This window comes from Protomyctophum bolini (genome assembly GCF_963924005.1).
Source record: "Protomyctophum bolini genome assembly, chromosome: 7".
NCBI lineage: Eukaryota > Metazoa > Chordata > Actinopteri > Myctophiformes > Myctophidae > Protomyctophum > Protomyctophum bolini.
In genome coordinates this window covers 37,849,225-37,871,152 of record NC_137868.1, presented here as the reverse complement: position 1 = coordinate 37,871,152, position 21,928 = coordinate 37,849,225, and the positions used below count along the sequence as shown (strand labels likewise).

The following is a 21,928-nucleotide window of genomic DNA, read 5'->3' as shown; positions in this document are numbered from 1 at the left end:
TCAACTCCAGGCTCTGCCCATGTGAGTGATGCACTGTCCAGTCATCCACTGGTGTTTCAGTGTAGACTATTTTAATGAATAATCACTAATAAATAATAAAGACACGGCAAAACAATGTGAAGAGAAGGTGTAAAACATTGTAATATGTTTTGTTAATTCATTTCACAGTGAATTAAAAACAGCACAAGTTATTATTTTTTCCAACAGCATTGTTTTGGCAAATGGAGATCCAGTGACAATGCACCATGACATAGTATGAAAGCACAGAGTCTTGGTCCATTCGACAGAGGAAGACACTGATCTGGATTGTCGGGGATCATGAGGGGCATTTGTGCCGAGATGACGACAACAAACCAGTGAAACAAACGCTAAAATAATTGGATTAATCACTGAGATCACAAGAATGAAAACGCACAACTCTAGATTTGGTTGAACACAACCCGCAAAAAACCAAAACAAAAAACGTATGTATACAAAACCGGGGAGCACATGCATACAGGCACAAAGGGTGACATTTAAAACCATACGACTGTGAATAACATAAGAGTCGGCAATACTGGCTTCCTGATGTGAGAGACATTTGATTACTATGGTAACAAGTAGCCCAGCATCCTAGCAAATAAAACCACTAGTGGGTGATTTGACACAAACTGTAGGCATGCAAACTCCATGTAGGCATCAACAAGAACAGTTAAAAAAACAAAACTAACCTGAAGCTAAGCGGTGCTGCCAGGCGATGCTTGAAGACATGCAGGCATCACTACTTACTGTAGTATAGTGTCCACTTGTTCATGTTAAGGTCCTGCAACATACTAATTGTGTGGAATGAATTACTTATACCATCATGCATGTTGTTAGCGTTGTAATGCAGAACTTCCATTAGTCCCCCTCAATCATTTCTCAAACTCAAAATGGTCACATCTTTTTCCATAATTAATGCCCTATTTCATACTTCGCCATGGCAGTGTCGTGCAAAATGTATAGCGAACACATTGTGATGTGGCGCATTGTCAGCTTGCACATTTGCTATTTCTTTGAGATTTTGAATAGCTTGCCCAAAATAGAGACACCAGTTTAAAAGTGGTCAAGTCTATCTGTCGGCTATATGAATACTTAATCAATGGAAAGTTTTAACAAGAGCTTGTGAGTAAATAATAACCGAGTTGAAACCATTGGAACAGACTTTTTTTCCCCCCATTCTCTGAAACGGTACGGCTTTGGACCTACAAGGATTCTGGCTCGACTATGATGATATTATACAGGTTGGACGTGTCTCGATTATCTGAACATCTGTTTTTACACTCTCAAGAGTTAAATCAACACCCAGAATTTCTGCTGTGTACGAACGCTTGCCCTCAGGGTGTTTAGATAGTTTAAAACAAACAAACAAAAACATGATAGCAGCCACAGATGTACAAACAAAGGAGTAAGAGTAAAAAAGAAATCACTCAATGTCACAATGACTCACAAAATACTCAAATCGTTACAAATGTACAGTATCTGATAAAACACAACTCGACAGCTTGTACAGTGACGAGCAAGTTGTCGGAGATTTTACAAAAAAAAAAAGAAACAAAAAGTGCATCAACTGTGTGCTCGCTTTGATCCAGGTCAAAATGCAAACGTGTCCTTCCTTAACCGAAGAGGGTTCGCACTTAATCCCCGCTCACATTCCTCTTTATTCAAGTCATATAAAAACACAAACGGTGAACACCTGTGGTGAATGCAAACAGAGGAGTGATGATAAACAATAGATTGTCCATCTAGTTTAGAGGGAACATGAGAGCCTTCCCCTGCTTATGAAGACTTATACTATACGTCGGTTCCTGTGATATAAGATCTGTGATATGCTGTGTACATAATAATATCTCTTCATATTTTGAAATGGAGTACGTACAGTAGTTTGACGTCAGGAGTGGACCTATGGCCAGTTCGAGCCAGATTCAAATGATATACTGTATCGTAGGATAATTGTAATTTGTAAATTACAGTTAACCAGCAATAATGAACAGGTGTTCAAATCTCTGATGAGCAATACTGCATTGCCCTTTTTTCTGTATCAGTCGCACAGAGACACGCACGCACACTACACTGTAATAAGTGTGCCTGATCTAGACTTAGTCGTACGACGTTGGCCCACTCTGAAAATAGCCGAGCCACAAGATTAACGTGTCGCAATGTAGATATGCTATTCCCGGCACGGTACACTGACGTATGATGGAGTATAAAATAGACATAACAACAGTACCCTCCTTGAATACTGCATCCATAATAGCACTGCCATGAACCCGATACCATCCTTGTTGTCTGCAAGTCCCTCTGTTCATAGGGGAGTGTATTATAGTCTATTATAGTTAAAAATCCACCAGGATTCATTCTTGCCACTTCCCTTTCTGCCAGCTCCTCGCTGGGTGGACAGGAAGATGGCCTGGCAGCCTCCGGGCGGCACCACCTACTGGCTGTCCATGCCGTTGGCTTTACTCGTCTCTGAACTAGTCGCTCCTCCTCGCCGTCTGACCAGCAGGCCGTCGTCATCTTCCTCCGACTCCTCCTCTTCTCCTGAAAGACGTCAAAGAGGACAAAAACATGCATGCATTTGAGTAGGCATGTAACGAGATATCGTGTGTGTGTGTATATGTTGGCGCTGCACTGCGGCGACATGGGCATAAGGGCTACGCTTATGCGGGCCCTTTGTCTAAGACAAATTTCTTCCTCGGGAGACAAATAAAGAACCTTGAGAACCTTGATATAAACTGGTGACAATTTAAATCGATTTCATAAAAATCAAGCGTATGGCGCTTGATAGCGTATAGAGTTAAACTCCCATTCTTGTTCAGCGGCCTACGTCACGCGTTGAAATGATAGAAAAAGTTTCCTGTCATTTGCTACAGTATCGAAAAACAAACCGTATTGTAAAAGAAAAATAATAAAATACTGGATTTGTGTAAGAGAAATAATTTTAAAATATATATATTTTTCAGTCATTTGTCTGGCAAATAAATTCGTTTTTAAAAAATAGTGAAAAGTCGTATCGTGAATATTGTGATTCGACTCATATCGTGAGTTGAGTGAATCGTTACATGCCTACATTTGAGGCCTACATGCTTTCGTTGTGAGGCAAAAGTGACATACGCAGGAGAGCGTGGCTGGGTAGGTACTAGAGATAAGATACACAAGAGAGCACGGGTGGGTAGGTTAAGGTACTAGAGAAAAAGAATAACTGTAACAGAGATTCAAAACTAGGACGTCAAAACGTACGCCAAATAATTGAAGGAGAACTTTGAAATGCAATGGGGAATATCTACAGTATGGAGACAAAAAAAAGGTAAAATCTCTATGTAACCACAAAGTCAACCACTAGGTGTCAGGCATTGAAAAGATAATGTGGTCGAATAAAAATTGCCCACAAATAAAATAAAATAAAGGATTATGGCAGATGAACCTGTTCTTTTACTTGGCTATTTTTCCACTGTAGATGATAAATGTAACTGTACCTTTAAATCCTTCCGACATGTAGTCACCAGACTCTGTGTAATTACTGTCCTCGCATTCTGAGAGTCTCTGTGAAAGAAGACACCACACACAACCCATTAGGACCTTACTGCATTAGAATCACACACACACACACACACACACACACACAATACCTCGCTTGGTCCTTACAGTTATACAATAATCTAAGCATTTGCATTGATAATATGCCCCCCCCGTCCCCCTTCTAAGATTGTGTAATGTTATTTTTGTAGTACAGTTCATGCTATATCAGTGGCCATTCTCATATGTGTGAATGTATCCGTGGTTCATTCTCATTTGAAAAGTAAATTAAATGTTATCCGATATGGATGAAAAGCTTAAAATCTAAATGGTAGTCAGGTTTAGAAATAGCATCAATTTCTTAATATCAAAATCGGCATGTGTTCACAACATTTGTCTGGCTCACGAGGTTCATCCAAAGAATTCAGTGCAACGAAGGGTGCAGTGTACAGTAGGACTCGCATACACCACACAGTGAAACAGAACACTGTACACAGTACAGAGGAATACGCCAGCAGCCTGACAATGATCGATGAGAGAACAAGACTCGACCATATCAGAGCGCCCTACCCGGTCTCCCTCTCAGCTTTCCTACTGTCTGCCTAAATAAAGAAAAGCATGCATAACCCGCCCACACCGACATCTCTCTGTTCCTGAGCTTCATATTGTGACCTTGAATTCTTTTTTGTACCCAAACGTTAACCACTTAAACCCAGTATACTTTGTGGACTGGGGTCCGCCATGGGTCTATCCTTGGCCCCGTACCTTTTTACCTCTACACCGAATCTCGTGTTGAGAGCTAGTAGATCTGCAGATGAGAGCTTGAGCTAGTAGATCTGCAGATGAGAGCTTGAGCTAGTAGATCTGCAGTTGAGAGCTTGAGCTAGTAGATCTGCAGATGAGAGCTTGAGCTAGTAGATCTGCAGTTGAGAGCTTGAGCTAGTAGATCTGCAGATGAGAGCTTGAGCTAGTAGATCTGCAGATGAGAGCTTGAGCTAGTAGATCTGCAGTTGAGAGCTTGAGCTAGTAGATCTGCAGTTGAGAGCTTGAGCTAGTAGATCTGCAGATGAGAGCTTGAGCTAGTAGATCTGCAGATGAGAGCTTGAGCTAGTAGATCTGCAGATGAGAGCTTGAGCTAGTAGATCTGCAGATGAGAGCTTGAGCTAGTAGATCTGCAGATGAGAGCTTGAGCTAGTAGATCTGCAGTTGAGAGCTTGAGCTAGTAGATCTGCAGATGAGAGCTTGAGCTAGTAGATCTGCAGTTGAGAGCTTGTACTGTAGATCAGCTATTTTTTGCCAAATGACTGCCTATTATGACACGACCAGAATAAACATATGTATGCTATATCGATAAGTATCCGTTGTGGGAAAAGCCCCTTTGAGTGTATGTTGACTGATCAGCCAAAAGGCCACACCCATCATGGGTAAAGTCGGTTGAGCTCCTATTTTAACTATAAACACTGGCCCAGGTGTGTAAGCTATAGCAATAGCAGTTGTTAAAAGAAACCACCTTAAACCAGTGTTACGCAAACAAAAAAGGATAAAAAAAAATTCATTGTATATGGGAAATTGGAAATGCATGCCCCATCCAGTTATGCAACACCCATTGCACCTGTTGTAACCGTCTATATGTCTGTCTGCGTTTCATTAATGCTCATACAAGAAGATTTCTGCATCGGTCTGTCTTTCTGTGTCGCTTTTATGCCCATATATGGTGTATGGGCATAATACACAGAACAGCAGTAGGTCACCGCTTCAACCCTTTTATGTAAAGAAATGACCCTGAGCAAGACACGTAATCCCCAACAGTTTCCCCCGTATGCTCACCAGAGCAACCATCAGCTGAGTGAAATTGTCAAATAAATGTGGACCAGGCAATATTCGATTCCCCTTTACTTATAATTATTCATTCTGACAAAGGACACGACATCAGCCAAACTCTAAAGTCACTTGTTACTCCTACCTTTCCTCTTGGACCATAGTTCTCTGCGCACCACACCATTCCATACAGACACAGGAATGTTATTAAGGCCTGTGGAGGTGGAATGCAGATTCACAATTAGTGCAAGGATCAATAAAGTTCTCAAGAATCTAAATTGGGACAAGCTCACACACACACACACACACACACATTTTTAGTCATGTTTGTGAATTTGTGAAAGCACATCATCACTGCCGGGGAGACACCTCTTATCGCCACATTTCTTCTATTTATGTTTATGGCTTATGTGAATTATATCATATATCGTGCAATGAGGGTACCGTAACACCCCTACTTGTGTGACGAAATAATAACTTCAATGGATCCATTGGAACGTTTTCTTTTGTCCAGTTCCTGAAAGTAACCGTTCTGGACTTAGAGGGCTTTCCAGCGGTGATGTGTGGGTCGGTACATAACTTACCACACACACGAGCCACAGAACCACATACAGAATCTGAGTCTTGGAGAACAGATCCTGTCCAAACTTCACACACGCCAAGGCCTCCAGGAAAGCAATGGCCCTGCACAACAACACAGGAGAAAAAACACACCAAGGTCACACAAGCACATGCACACACACTACCACTACACTACATGACTAACCCCCCAAGTGAGGAATGAAGTGAGTAGTGCAAGTGCTCTCTCGCGAACACACACGCGCAAACGCGAACACCCCCCCCCCCCCCCCCACCAGGTATATTCTGGGCTCTCTAACTCACTCAGGTGGTGACATCAGTGAGGGAATGCGAGTGTTGGCGAGTGTGAGAAGACACATAAGTGTGACCTTGAGGGTACAATACAATACAATGTATGTACACACAGCACAGGCAGACTGGCGTGGCACTATCTACAGAACATAACGTTGTTAAAGGGCCATTTCACAGCTGGAAGAAACTGCAATCACTCACTCTATTTTGAAAAACTAGGTAGTCTGTGTTTGACTATGGTTTGACTGGATGGTTGAATTCCTATAATGACCATAATGCTTTGGTGCACATGTGGAGGGGAGACAGCCCATGTGGGCTGTCTTACTCTGAGTATTCCAGGAAGGAAGTGGGACTGCAATATCATGACAAGTTTTTATCATGAAGATGGCGTCATGACAAAGATATCTAAAAACACATTATGATATTACACACATAAAAACCCCAGGAAAGTGTTTCTTGTGAGCTAAACATTAAAATAAGATCTGGTTGCGGAAACAGACGATCTATAAGCTCACAACGTCATCAATATGTGACACTTTGTGAGGCTGAATATCAGCAATTTTTGCATGACTCATGGCAGGTACAGTTAAACGGATTACCTGAACAATATTGACACACATTGAGTCAATATTGAACTACAGATAGCTTTTGTGTGTACATTAAAAAGCCTGGCTGACTCCTGTTCTGAGCCTGACGTTGCAGGTCAGTTGACAACCACTACAGAGCAAATCCCCTGTCTCTGCTCTCATCTACACCATCACTACTATAGACATAAAGGCTAGACGCCTCGTCCACGCTGCTGGCCAATGGAGAGCAACGTTGCCACCGTTGACGTAATCTGTGCCAAGTCCAATCTAATGGTTAAGTGCTGATGATGCAAATTTACATCATGTGGTCTTTTCAGTGGTTTTTGATAAGTCCGCGCACTTCGCCAACGTACACATTCCTTCACCATATATGGCCCTTCCCCCATATATAAGAATTTTAATATATGGCCATATAATTTCCTGTGGTTCGTTCATCCCCTAGATCTGCATATATTTAGCCGGCCAGCAACTCTACATCTGACCTCAAACCCTTAGATCTCCATATGTTGATCTGAACTCATCAAACCCTGTACACTCAAGACACGCTCCATATATGGCCAGTACAGAATTCATTCCATATGTTGATCTGACCACCCATGGCAAAGCGCCAGCGCTAGCCCAGCAGTCTGCCGTCACCCAGGCGGATGTGTGCATGCGACCTCGCCCGCTTCTCGCCCTCAGGGCGTCTTACTGGTAGATAGAATAATCGCTAAGAAAACAATGGATAGTTGCAGCACATCAAATGGCAGGATGTAGGTCAGAACTTACCCAAACACCCAGCACTGTGTGCCAACTCTCTTACACTGGGTGTCTGTAAGGTACGCATAATACTGCCTAGAGCAAAGAAAGACAAAAATAATGCAAATGTTACAAAGTATGTACTGGTTTGGCAGCATGTATGCAAAGTGTGTCGGCTGAAGCATATGGAACAAATAAAATGTACAAAAAGGAACAAAATGATGTTAAAATAAAATAATAAAAAAGACTATAATTATAATAACTATTGGACCCCATTTGGTTACATTTTATGCCCTCAAGAGTTAAATTATTGTTAATCATCTGCGTTACTTGATTTAAAGATTGTCTACACAATTAGAGAATGTAGAAGAATTGTTATTTTGATCAACGTTTGGCAACAGCATGGAATTGTGGACAAAATATTATCCAATGACATGACATTATTTAGTTTTGGGTATGAGAGGCTAAATCTCATCAAGTGGGTGCAGGTGCGTGTGTGGTCGCTCATACCTCACTGTGGGAGCTGTGATGATTCCAACGAACAGGATGCGACAACAGGTGAGAGCGTGGCACGCAGGAAACACAAAGATGTGCTTCAGGAAGAACGTGTTCAACTCTGTGAGCTAGGAGAAAAAACAGAGACACAGACATAAGTGAGGTGTGTGTGTGTGTGTGTGTGTGTGTGTGTGTGTGTGTGTGTGTGTGTGTGTGTGTGTGTGTGTGTGTGTGTGTGTGTGTGACTCATAATTTAAAAAGCTTTCTTGATTCTGCTGCAGACAAAATAATAATAAAGGTAATAAATAAAATAAAATAAATAAACAGATTCTCGGTTTGGCTCCTCCCTTTTCTTAGTCCACTTCCTCTCGGGTCGGGTGCTTCTGTGTTTATTCTTACTAACAACACCACTACAGTGGTGCTGACAGATTCTGCTGTTAGATTAGTATTATGCCCCCCCCCCCCCCCCCCCCCCACAGTCCCAGTTCCTGCCACATCATTGGATAATGGATAAGGAGGCATAGCAGTGCAGCTCGCTGCCTCGTTACTGCCTCATTTGGCCTGAAGCCTGGGAGAGGAGCTAAATGTTGCTCACACTGACAGCCCTCCACTATTCTCATCCTGCTCACATGCTATACTGTCCATTACTATACTTGTGAGGATAACATTTTAGCTGGAAAAAACCCTCAAAAAGGTTGGTGACGTAGGACAATGTGCATATAATAAAAAGGGGATCTTTGAAAAACAAAGAAAATAAACGTTTCTAACAGTGTGCAGGTCATTTTCTTTGTTATAGAAAGATCACCTTTTTTATTAGCATGAAAATAACAAAAACATTGCAAATCTACAAGCTCACCACACGAGTCAAAATTATTTAGCCTCTCCATAGCGTTTGAGAGAGAGGGGCGGGCTTGAGGGAGAGGATGTTTCTATTGCATCACCGCACAAAATGCCATGGGATAAGAAGGTCCGCATTCATCACCATGGCAGCCAGTAATGCTGGGCAGATATCAGGGAGGAGGTGGGGTCTGGGAGATTTGGCAGCCCTATAGCAAGATCTCTCACCACCGGAGAGCAGTGTGAAAGCTGACCCAAACACGTCCGTGGTTTCGCATGGGCCATAAAGTGCATCTCAGAGTCGCTCGGCCAGCATGTTAAGACCTGAGGCCGATTCTTCGAATGCATTCTAAATCAGTAGTTCTCATGCTGCATGCGCACATGCTATTTTTGAATAGCGCATCATGTCGCGCACTGAAAATAGTCCAGTCAAGTCAACTGTGCATTTATAGCGAACATTTAAAAACAACCGTCTTTGATAGTCGTTTGTCACGTACTCCGTCACAGAACCTGCGGCCCACAGACTTGGACCTTTTCCCCAAACAAGCAAGTGAACCTTGGAGGACAGAGCCTTCAGTGTGGCAGCCCCCTCCAACACTGGACTCTTTTAAGGCTGCCTTGAAGATACACCTACAGTACTCTTTCAGGCTTTGGTTGCGTGTCTGTTTGTTGGTTGTTCATTGTTTTGAAAAGGCGCTATATAAATTCAAGCCGGCCGCGGGAAGAAAAAAAAAAGGTGTAACGCAGAAACCTGTGGCCTGTAGAAAGATGGGCAAAGGACTAAAGCGCTTTATGAAATCACTTACACAAGAGATCAACCACAAACAAGGACATACACAGGGGTGCACATTATCATTTTGGGCTAGTCCTCAAAGGAGCACCTGGAGATGTAGCTTGGTGCGCACAGCGGAGAGGGGGGGGGGGGCTACGGACGTTTCTACTCTGCCGCAATGTTACTTATGCTGCGTTCACACGGGTAGATGCAAAAGATACAAAGATGCAAAGCTACTACTACACAGAGTAGTAGTTAAGTTAAGCAGCAGGAGGACGTTTGTTAGCTGCTCAACCAGACAACCACTGTAATGTTTCAACACAGATACAACTAGATGAAGTGCTCCTCAGGCAGGGCAGGTCAGGTTGTGGCCTCCTGGTGGCGCTATAATAGGCCAATGTGAAAAGGGTGCCATTTCTTCTTACGCCTTGGATGGCAATTGGATGATTTGAGGCATTTTGTTCCAAAAATGTGTTCAGCAAAAATCCACCTGTTGGTGGCGCTATAACAGGCCAATGTGAATATTCCTCAGCCTAGTAGGAAAGTCTGTGAAAGATTTCACGTAAATTGCACGCTGCGTTCATGATTTGAGATAGTGTTTAACGATTTGCGGGATTTTTGGACAGAGTAATATAAAAAAATGTGTTCTTCAAGTCGGCCTCCTGGTCACTTTCCCTTTCAGTTCCAAAAACTGTCATGGCAGCTTGCTTGCTTACAATCGAATAGTACTTCTTCTATCTGACTTATTCAAAATAAGAGCCACTTGTAATGATTAGTCAACACTAGTTTTATTTCTAAGTTCATCACAGGACGTTAGGAACGTTGAGTGCCTGGCTGACTGTCGGGAGAAGGATGGTCTAAATTCCTGTCTCAGCTGTTGGTATGCAAATGCGCCTGGCATGCCTTTGATCTGTCGCACCTCCAACATTTTCAAGACGCATGTGCACTGGTGCACCCTAACCCTGGACATACAGTACCCTTACTCAGACAACCCTTAGCATCAATGCCTGATTGTGGAACTATTTATGTCTATTATATGGATTTATGTGGTCCAAAAATAATCTCTGCAATATTGTTGGGGAGGTGGCTCTGTTTTGTTTAAGACAGTCAGTCACTAATATATGATAAATATTTTGTTTCTGCCAAAGATGTAACTATTTTGGCAGCAAAAAAACGGGTAGGATGTGAAATTACGTCAGACTTCGGCGCTATAATATTCTGTACTGTATATAGCACATTTGCCCCCCACAAAAATAGTTAATATGGTATCACAATAATTTTAACCATATTTTATATAGCCATTTTTGAATAAATAAATATTATAAAATGCTTTATCTCAGAATCTTCCTATCTATCCCAGATTGCATTTTTTTTTACTCAAATCTTTGCTTCTGGGGGTCCGCAGCCAAATACATTTTGGGCGTCCTTGACATGAAACGGTGTGAGAACCATTCATATACGTAGCAACATACGTTTTTCAGAAAACTCAAAACGTAATTGTTTTAATCCGCCTCAGGTTAAAAGCTAGTCAAAAGAAAATAAGCTCATAACCGTAGCGTGTCGTGTTGTGAATAAATCCCCCCTAAGACGCATAGAGTGGATTCTCTGCCCCTCTCACCTGCCAGATGATCATGAACAGATACACTCCCATCATGCGCTGCAGGGAAGACTTGGGATCGAACCAGCGCACGTATGTCCAGCTGGCCGGGGTGAACTGCAGTGCCGCTCTCTTGATCTTGCCCGTCGTGGTGTGGATGTCCCTAGATGAGATCAGATTCTTTATTGACCCCATATATTACTATTCACGTACAGTGATCATGGGCATAAAGACAATACAATAGTATGTGGTAGTGCATTAGAGGGTGTAAAGATACAGTAGGTACAGCATTGGATTTCATTGCAGGAAATAAATAAAATCGAAAACAGGAATTGAAAACATCCCCAGCAAATGTTCATATAGCACCACAATCATTTTAACCACGTTATCCATTTAGGCTATATATTGGCCATTAAGAAAAACTGCAGATCTACAAGATCATATTGAGTCACTTTGCGCTGCTATTTTTGAAATAGTTTTTTGTAAAATGTCTCTCTTTTTTGCTTAAAAAAAAGAAATCACTCAAATCTGCTGGGCAGTGGGCACTGGGCACTCTACGTCTTTATTCTGAATAATCCATGGGCATATGTAGTTTTAACAGGACAGTGACAGTAGAAGAGAAGGGTCATGGGAGAGAGGACTACAGACAGGTACAGGACAGTAGAAGAGAAGGGTCATGGGAGAGAGGACTACAGACAGGTACAGGACAGTAGAAGAGAAGGGTCATGGGAGAGAGGACTACAGACAGTAGAAGAGAAGGGTCATGGGAGAGAGGACTACAGACAGTAGAAGAGAAGGGTCATGGGAGAGAGGACTACAGACAGGTACAGGACAGTAGAAGAGAAGGGTCATGGGAGAGAGGACTACAGACAGTAGAAGAGAAGGGTCATGGGAGAGAGGACTACAGACAGGAACATAATACTTGGTACAGTAGGCTGGTACGGAGGGCAAAACATGGACAGAAAATACCAAAACATAAATTATTTAATGCATTCCACCCCGTCTCTGAGCACCACCTTGGATTAGGTTGCAAAATGGAATTGACCCATTTGGCTGGAGCCGACTTTTTTTCCCTCCATTGATTAAGAACAAAAGAGTGGGTGTGGGAAGCCAACTCCCATTTTATTTATGCCTTTAGACAGTTTAGGGTGCTTAGAGCATTTGGTCCAGGGACCCCCGGACCTAACCCACATTCACACACCAATGGTAGCAAGCTACCAAGCGAGGCACCGACCGACTCATTGGAGGCAATGTGGGATTCAGTGTCTTGCCGAAGGACACTTCCGAGATATGGACAGGAGGAGCCGGGACTCGAACCGCCGACCCACGGATCATTGGATGACCTGCTTTATTATAAAAAAATAGCAGATCTAGCTTGTAGATCGGCTATTTTCACTAATTTGTTTTCAAATGTATGTAATATCTTTGATTTCTTCATGAATTACTGAAAGAAAATCATTGAATTTTGTTTGTAATTCAAGAAATGTTTAGCTTTTTTGGTAATGTTATTTGAAAATGTTTTTAAATAATAATTAAAAACAAAAATGTAAGAAAACTAAAATAAAAGGGACCCATACAAATGGGTCACGACCCACGCCAACGGCGGGGCTTCACCGGGCGTGTTGCGTCTCCGTCGCGTGCGTCTAAAAACGAACCAGGGCAATTTGAATGCAGTCACGCAACGCAACGCGGGCAGTGGAGCCACCCTTCATTGATTAAAAAGGGAACATTCCCTGACTGTGACAGAGACGCGACGCTGACGCGCCCGGTGGAGCCCCGGTGTTAGGCACTGGGCCTTAGCGTGTTTCCAGTTACAATCTGCTGCTGCTGAGCCAATCAAATTAAGCCATGTGAAAATGAACTGGAACAGGAAACAGTAGCGCCATATTCCGAAAACTGGAACTACGGTTGAGCTTATCGAGTCCCTCTGGATAAGAGCACCAGATAATAGTAAAAATATGAATGTAGGCACCATTCATTATTGCCATTTGTATTCACAATCAGTATGTGCACATTGAATAGTTTTAAATCCTGCTAGCGTCAGGGTTCTTGTTCTTGGTTGGTTAGTCAAGCTCGAGTTATACTTGGTGGCACATTGTGTCACGTGCCAGAAATAGCCCGTCTACAAGCTCACAACGCTTATGTTCAAATAGCCAGTCTACAAGCTCACAACGCTTATGTTCAAATAGCCAGTCTACAAGCTCACACCGCTTATGTTCGGTGCACAACATATCTTGGGACACTACTTGCTGAATTGCAATTGAATGAGAATGACCCCTGCTGATATTGGTGTCTTCGTGACCTTTCCTGTAGACTTAGGCCAAATGTCCACTTCTTGTACACAAGATCTCAAAATGTAGATTGCCATGAAACTCATAGAGCGCATTCATCCTGACCAAAGCCTTTCCTCGAGCACGTCCTTTGATTAAAACTTTCAAATTGCATACATGATATTTCAAAATGGAACGGCGAGATTGCCCATGAAACGTGCTGCTCTCTGGAAGGTGAATCCCAACTATTTGTCTCCAACAACAACTTCAGGCATAGCTAAATGGTTAGAGCGCCTGCCTGGGACACACGGTCCCAGATGCGATAGGCGATAGCAGCAATATAACGAGTTAAGTGACCCCGAGCAAGACACTTAACCTCTAGCTACTCCCACCTGCGCGTTCCAGTGTAAACATTTGGTACGTACTTGATACTGGCCCAGTGGTAGGTCCTCATCTCTAGGAAGCGGCAGACGGTCATGCCCATCCAGATGCCTCCTCCGTTACACAGCAGGATGTCCAGGATAATCTGGTCCCACCAGCACTCGGCGAAGTTTGGCAGCAGATGCATGAAGAAAAGCTACGGATGGAACGGACCACCAACGGAAACCCATTAAGACCTGGAACGCATCTGTGTCACCTTAGATTTTAAACATTATTTTAAACTTTAGCTGTTCTACAAGCTTGTAGCGCAGCACTTTATTATTCTTTTTTTTTTAATCTTGACGATTAGTGCAAATCTTTGAATATATATATATATATATATATATATATATTCTTTCACAGTAAATGTTTTCAACTCAAATATTGCTTCTGGGGGTTCCCTGGAACAACATATTTTCAGTCCGTGGCCAAATACAGATAATTCTGGGGGTCCTTGACATGAAAAGGTTTGAGCACCACTGATTTTAGAAGACATTTTCGAGAATCAGGTCCTCAGTTCTTAATGGGTTAAAAGTAGGAGTGTTTTAATTCTAGGAAGAGAAGCTGTTCCAGTCCAGACACTATGAGGACTTGTGATCCAGCATTTTAATTACAGTGCCAGTGTTACTTTAATTCCTCTGGGAAGAATGGACGACCCACCAGTTGATGTAATTACATATTACCTCCTAATTTCACTTGAATTGGTGTGTGTGCATGTGCGCGCGTGTGTGTGTTCACAAGAGAGATTTCTTATGACCACCAATGAATGAGCTTCTGAATGCTTTCATAATACAAATTGTTCTTTTCCCATGGAAATATGTATATTAAATGTTCAAACACAGAATGGCATCGTACAGACACAAGTGTTGCACAGACGAGCAACACTTCCTATCCAAAAAATGTGGGGCCAACAGCCATCCACCCGCAATGTCGGTAAAATACATTTATAATTACATACAGAGATACAAGACCGTTGAGTTGACCAAAGTTTGGCGGAGCCCAGTGGTGGCTGCTGCTAGCCTGCCTTAAGAATGAACGGGTGATCTGGCAGCTGCAACTGATCGCCATTTAAAAAACACACCCTTAAATATGTTTGCCTCGCTTCTGATTTTACGACATGAATAACATGCAATACTACCAAAAAGGTAGGGAAAGCCAATAAGAAAGAGCAACTTCTCCGACATATAATATTGCAAATATGCTTTGAATGAAATTATGTCCCTTGGAAATATTTGTAGGCATTTGACACATAGTCGAGTCGATGTATGCCTTTACAAAATATTATATGGTCAGAGATTATTTGTTAGTTTGTTAGCTACACATAAAGGAGAGGTTCTAATGCCAGACATGAGATTTCAGCGGTGGGTACTCACACGCCAAAGTGACGACGGATATATGCAGACAGTTTAAATCAGCACAAGACCATTTCTTGGTCCACTCCATTTTGATAAAATGAGGGCCATTGTGAGCTTGGACACAATTTGAAACTGGGACAATAACCGTTCCAAAAAGGGACGTCTGGTCACTGTGTGTCTGTGTGTGTGTGTGTGTGTGTGTGTGTGTGTACCTCGGTGAGCTCCCAAGTAATACTGATGGTCCAGCAGAGTCCATAGCTGCGGATGAGCAGGGCCTTCATACCCCAGCCCCAGAAGTGGCTGAACGCAAAGATGTCAAAGTGGCTCACGATTCTCTCCCACGTGATCACGTGGCAGTTCACTGCATACTCCTGCACGGGGTGTGGTAGAAATATTTAAACACATGAAGCCTAGCGTCACTATTTGGGGGTAAACACTCAGCGAAAGCAGCCGATCTACAGGTTGTGATGCGTCATGATTAGTTTGTAGATTTGCTATTTTCTGTAAATGTATTTAGTGTAAAATGACAGAAAGGAGGGGGCCTACAACTAAGTAGAGATGTACCCATACCGATTCCTATACACATAACTTGCATAACGGGGTAGATACTGAGTACCAATCCGATACCAGTGTACCATTTAACATATTTAGCACGGGTATCCTTTTGGTGTTTTACCCCTTCTGGATGTTGTCATGTACAGTATATAGCAAAATAACATTTTAGACATTTTAGAATATTTGATTTTTTTCAGAAAACTTTCAGAAATCTTTTCCAATACAGAAAAACTCTACAACCAAGTATACTTTTTAAGTGGTTAGATGGCAATACTGAATATTATTGCTATATATTATTATATAATAACTAATACAACATTAGGCAACATGTGTCAACATGATGTGACCTCTAAGATAGACCCACTTAGCTAGCATGTTCTGGTCAGCTGGTCAAGAGCTTAATAAAAAGGCATGATGGTAAAGTCAGAACAAAATAAACAATATTTAGCCAGAGGGCTATCTTGAGTAAGAAGATCACAACCACGGCTCATGGCAAGAATAAATTCATCACAGTCTAAAACAGATGGAAGCCTTGGAAAGAATGAATGAAATAATTAGACATAATATTTTCATGTTTCCAATGACAAGGGAAAGGTAGATGAATTTCAGATCAAAACGTATTCACTGATTACATTGAGGTTACTGGACCACAATGCGAGAAGCGTTATAAAGGGTAGTTGGGGGTGTGAGCGATGGGCATCCTCGTGGGACAGCCTGTTAGTATTCAAAGCACATGCATGCAGGCATAGACTGAGTCATGGGTTTGACTCCAGTTTATGATCTCTGTCACATGTCAACCGCATGTCTTGTCCTTCCCTCACTGTTTTGTCTCATAACAACGTGAATCACAGCCGTACCCAATTCTGTGGGAACATTCACTACAAATAGCCGATTTACAAGCTCACAGTGCACAGCAACGCAACGTGTTGTGAGATTGTGGATCGCCGATTTCCGGCAAATCAGAGTGGACTAAGTACAGAGCTGACCGGGTTCAAGTTGGCCAAGTATATAGGGTTAATGTGGTTTCACCAACAAAGGTTTATGATTTAAAATTAATTTTATCAAATCGATCAGCACATTACACAGTCCCCAAAAACGCTTTTAAAATAAATTTAATTTAAAATGAATGAAATATATCTGTCAGCTTAGAGCTCATGCAAGACCTGATAATTTTTTTTATATTTCTACAATTGCTTTTTTTTTTTTTTTTCTCCCTGTGTCAATTATCTAATGTGATCCTGGGCTCTACACACCCTCCTCCGCCAACCGAGCAACGGACTTGAACTCATGCTTCCTTCATGCCTGAGTGTCCAAGTTGCTCCATTACACCTGACAGAGGGGAGTTTCCCTGGTTGGACGTAGCGCATGGAAGGAACACGTTATTCCAACCAGTTCCTTTCCCCTCCATCAGGCGCCCCGGCTGGCCAGGGGGAGGCAATTTAGAGACCAGGATTACTGAATGTTTTTTGTGAGGGTACCTTACCCTAGGGGACACGGGGAGAACATGCAAACTCCACACAGAAAGGCCCTTTCGCCAACCCCGCCTTCGGGTATGGGCACTGATGACGCGGAGGAGGAAACACGCCGCCAGCACCCACAGCGTCCCGACCGGGAATCGAACCCAGGACCTTCTAGCTGTGAGGCGACAGCACTACCAACTGTGCCCCCGCATTTCTACAATTGCTACAAATTAAGTTGAAGCCTGAAGCGTAAATTTAGGTCTGATAATGTGCCCGTTTAAATCATGAATTCTTCCATTTTCCAAGGTTAACATTTGTTCAATATTAAGATGGAGGTGCCCATAATGTTTAGGTGCCCACTGGAGCTGTATCCCCCACTCACCATGACGTCTGCTTCCCGCTTGGCGTAGCGCAGGTTGGGGTCCAGCCAGTACATGACACGCTTGACTTGGTCCCAGTTCAGGAAGATGATGAAAACCAGGAAGAGGAAGTAGAGAACACTTAGCCCTGCAACGGCACAAAGAGATGAGCTCACATGAGTCAAGTCAAGTCCATTTTTATTTATAAAGCACATTAAAAAACGGCCAATAGCCGACCAAAGAGAAAAAGCAAGTAACTACAGATTGCACAATATAAAATATCATATATTACACAACACATCATGGTTATAAAAAACATAAAGAATAAGGGCAGCAAATACACTTAAATAAGGGCATCAAATACAATAAAAATTAAGGCGTGTTTTCAGGTCTGCTTTTAAACCCGTCTAAAGAGGGTGCAGATGTAATCGATAACGGTAGGTTGTTCCACAGATTCGGAGCGGCGACCGAAAAGGCTCGGTCACCTTTTGACTTGAGCTTAGTACGTGGAACCTTGAGGAGCCCCTGATCAGTTGACCTAAGTGGCCTAGGGTTTTCCGGGGGAGGAAGCATCTCACAGATGTATGGTGGTGCACCATGGGCATGAAAGATCACCTTTTCGGTTTCAGTTGATTTTGAGAGGATTACATTTTCCCTTTTCGGTTTCAGTTGATTTTGAGAGGATTACATTTTCCCTTTTCGGTTTCAGTTGATTTTAAGAGGATTACATTTTCCCCTTTCATTTCTTCTATTGTTACAGCATGTTTTATTTTCTTCCTGTTGTCGTTGTTGTTAGAATACAACATGGATTATTACAGTACGATGATGAGGAACTAAAACACCTGAGTTATGAGGGCACAACCGGTCTCTTTAACCACTCAAACCCTATGTAATTGTATGTTAAATTGCCAAAATGTACATTGTCTATTTTCTCAGAATGTTTGCCTATTTTTGCCAAACACTAACCTTGTATGACATGTCCAGAATAGGAACAACACTAGTAGTACTCACCAAAAACGATCCGCCATATTGCTGGATGAGGTCTTGTGAAGGGACCTATTGGGAATTGCATTCAATATGAAGATAGAATTTTTGTCCGAATTTTATTGAGAGGATGGCCCCTTCAGATGCAGCATCTTGTTTTAGAGGGGGTCCCAAGTAAAACATTACATACAATACAAATACACAATTTGTATACAAATACACATAGGTGAAACATTACATTACAGTACAAATACACACACGTACAGTAAAGTTAGCTCACCATCTCCCACCCACGCCCTTAACTCATTTTAAACAAAAACAGAGAAAACAGCACTATGAGCTGTATCAAAGTTAGAAATAGATGTAAATGCAAGCAGTATTAAAAGCAGGAACAGGTTACAGATGTGAATACAAGTCCTGAATGTCACTGTGTGTGAGTGCATGGGCTGTGTACATGTATGACACAAGCACTCTTTCCTGTTATAAATAATGTTTAAACCCTAACTCATCTCTCATTCATTTACCCTGACACATACAAGCAAACATGGACACTTTTGTTTTAGAATTTGTGTATGTACTATTGTACTCTAGTATGTCTTTGCCCGCAGACCAATGTTTAAGAATGCAATGTACCAGAGAGGGACCCCCATAAAGAGACAAGTTTTGGCTTGTGTTTAAACTTAAAGCAGTGTTGTGTATGCATTCATTATTCAAAGTCATGCATATTTCGTATGCATTATTGTATATTTTCCTACAGTTTCCCTGAAATGTCACATAGTGCTATACATAAGATATTATGGCTTATGCATGGCTTCCTACCCACCGTTGGGAAATGCCAGGACACTTATAACGAGGAAGAAGGAGATGACGAGGATGATACCCACCCACAAGTTGTTGTCAGGATTTCCATCGTCTCTACACAAAAGCACAGGTTGAAAAAGACATGTAAATGTGCATTTTCACACAACATTCAATTTCAGAATTAGGCATACCAAAAGAATGAACTCCTGCACACAGTCTTCAAATGCTAGCAAAATAGTTATTGGGAATACAATTTTTTTGTTATTAGACCTTCAGGTTATCTCAAGGTAACTAGGTACCATATTTGTCCGTGATAAACTATACATAAAGGAAACAGCAGTAAGCAAGCTCATCTTCAATATTGCAATTAAAGTGAGAGTTATTTTAATATCCAATAGTGACTAATTCCAGTTATTCTTCTTTGGTGTTCTACAGCCACATTACTGCCCTTTTCTCGAGTTTAAGTTGGTAAATAACCTCAAAGTATTAAAACTAGATAAATACCCAGCCATCTACACTCCATGCATTAGGAGGACTTGGAGTTCCTACTCCTCCTCCCTCAAAGTATCTACTTCCTCTCCTGACACTGACACTGCAACATCCACAATGTTAAGAAACATTTTGGTTGCATCCGCAATGGCTATAATCGTATCTCTCTTCACACACACACACACACACACACACACACACACACACACGCACGCACACACGACGAAAACGAACCATGTCCAGGAATAACACAGACCTAACCTTGTGTCCTACTGTCCCTATGCCAATTTGACAATCTAATTTCCTGTGGTCGTTTCTTCAACAATGACAATAACTACTGCACCAATAATGTGTTCATGATGTGTGTCGTAGGTGAGAGTTCGTGGAGAGAAACCAGACCACCACCCTGAGATGTCTAGATCAGTGGTTATCAAAGTGGGGTACACTACACTCCACTCCAGCCAGGGGCCCGTGGGGGTTCCTTGAGGGGGGTTCTAACTAACTGGACCCCTACAGGTCTGTAACTCGAGTGTAGAAATATAATGGAACTTAATTGTCCTTGAATTTAAAAAGGTTGGACCAGTGGTCTAGCAGCAGCTAGGGCACCACGACCGACAAGGTTTAAATAATACTGCCTTGTCCTGTTGTCCACAAAAACAAAGAGCAGCAGCAGCATCCTCTTTCTGCTGCTGCTGCCTGTCGTCCGTTAGCTCAACGCTAGCCTGCGTTATTTATTGTGATGTCGCCTTCCTTCCGTCCGTCCGACTACTCACTCACCGTGTAAACGCAAAATACATCAAGCCGAGCACCGTGCATGTGAGCAGCGTGATGGTGTGCGGCTTATAGAAGAAGTCCAGCGTGATGTCCTCGACCTGCTGCTCGTTCACCATTCGGAAATGCATCCTGTAGTTGACATCATCTTTGCTCAGGGTATGTGATCTGCTGTAAACGGACGCCATCGTTGCCCGTCCGGAGTATGACACCCCCCCCCCATTACGGCCCCTCCCCCTACCGGCCAGGAGCGTCAAGTCACACGCCGCTGGCCAACAAACCAAGCGGAAAGTCTCCTGTTTCTTCGAAATAAGAGTCATATTTGGTTAGTTGCAAATAGTACAGTATTGATTGATTGATTGATTGAAATATTTATTAACAGTTTGCAGTACATTTCAACCACAAACTCAATACAAAGACTGTTAATTGTGAGTGGACGACCCAATTAAGCATTACACTTGTTTACAACAGGGTCCACCTTGTTCAATTCATCAAAACATTTAGATGTAGCCTACAAATAGACACTTCATATAGTTAAAGAACAGAACAGGAATTCATCATAAGGTCTAGGCGGCTAGGCCTATCATTATTTGGATGTAAACAGAAACATGTGATATAATAAACACGAGACACTGGGTAAAGACATTCTAGATTTGACTTTTGTGTGGGAAAAGACAGGTTGGGGAAAAAGCAAATAGGCCTATAACTAATTTAAACGTCTATTAGTTTCAGTTTGGAACTTTGTTTTATTTTGAAACGGAAGCCTTATTGTTTTCGTTGTGTGAGTTACGTTGCTGTTGGCACAGGTCTTCCTCCTTCAGCGTATTGCATTACATTACAAAGCAACCGAAGACGACCAGTGGTGGAAAATGTACTCAATTTTTTTTGTAAAAGTATCAATACTGCAAATTATGCACCTACAATTTCATCTGTGCGACTCACACAATACATTTGGGAGTACCTGTGCGACTGTCCATAGTTTCTGTGGTGCATGTCAAACTGGGGGGCCTTTATACTTTTCAAATGGGGGTCTGTGGGCCTAGGGCGCGTTCGGAAATAGCGCACTGAGCGCACTGTGCAATGCAAGCGAGTGCGCTCCCGGTACGCATTTCCGAACGCTTTATGTTGCGGTCCTTGCCATGATGAACATATTTCCCTGGCTACCATGCATTTGTACGATGTTCTAGGCCTAGTGCTGTTTTTATTCATTAAAAAA

The 21,928-nt window shown here is 42.3% G+C and overlaps 1 protein-coding gene across 1 annotated transcript; it reads right to left on the bottom strand.

Moving 5' to 3' along the window:
• Positions 1–117: 117 nt before the first annotated feature.
• On the bottom strand, positions 118–20,903 carry ptdss1a (phosphatidylserine synthase 1a). The gene is made up of 13 exons (XM_080767954.1): positions 20,719–20,903; positions 19,475–19,566; positions 18,679–18,723; positions 17,691–17,815; positions 15,506–15,664; positions 13,944–14,095; positions 11,270–11,411; positions 8,058–8,170; positions 7,578–7,643; positions 5,937–6,036; positions 5,498–5,566; positions 3,495–3,561; positions 118–2,559 (listed from the first exon to the last, which is right to left on the bottom strand). Exons 1-13 carry the CDS (start codon positions 20,898–20,900, stop codon positions 2,453–2,455), a joined length of 1,419 nt encoding a protein of 472 aa, XP_080624080.1. The 5' UTR covers positions 20,901–20,903; the 3' UTR covers positions 118–2,452.
• Between the last annotated feature and the right edge of the window lie 1,025 nt (positions 20,904–21,928).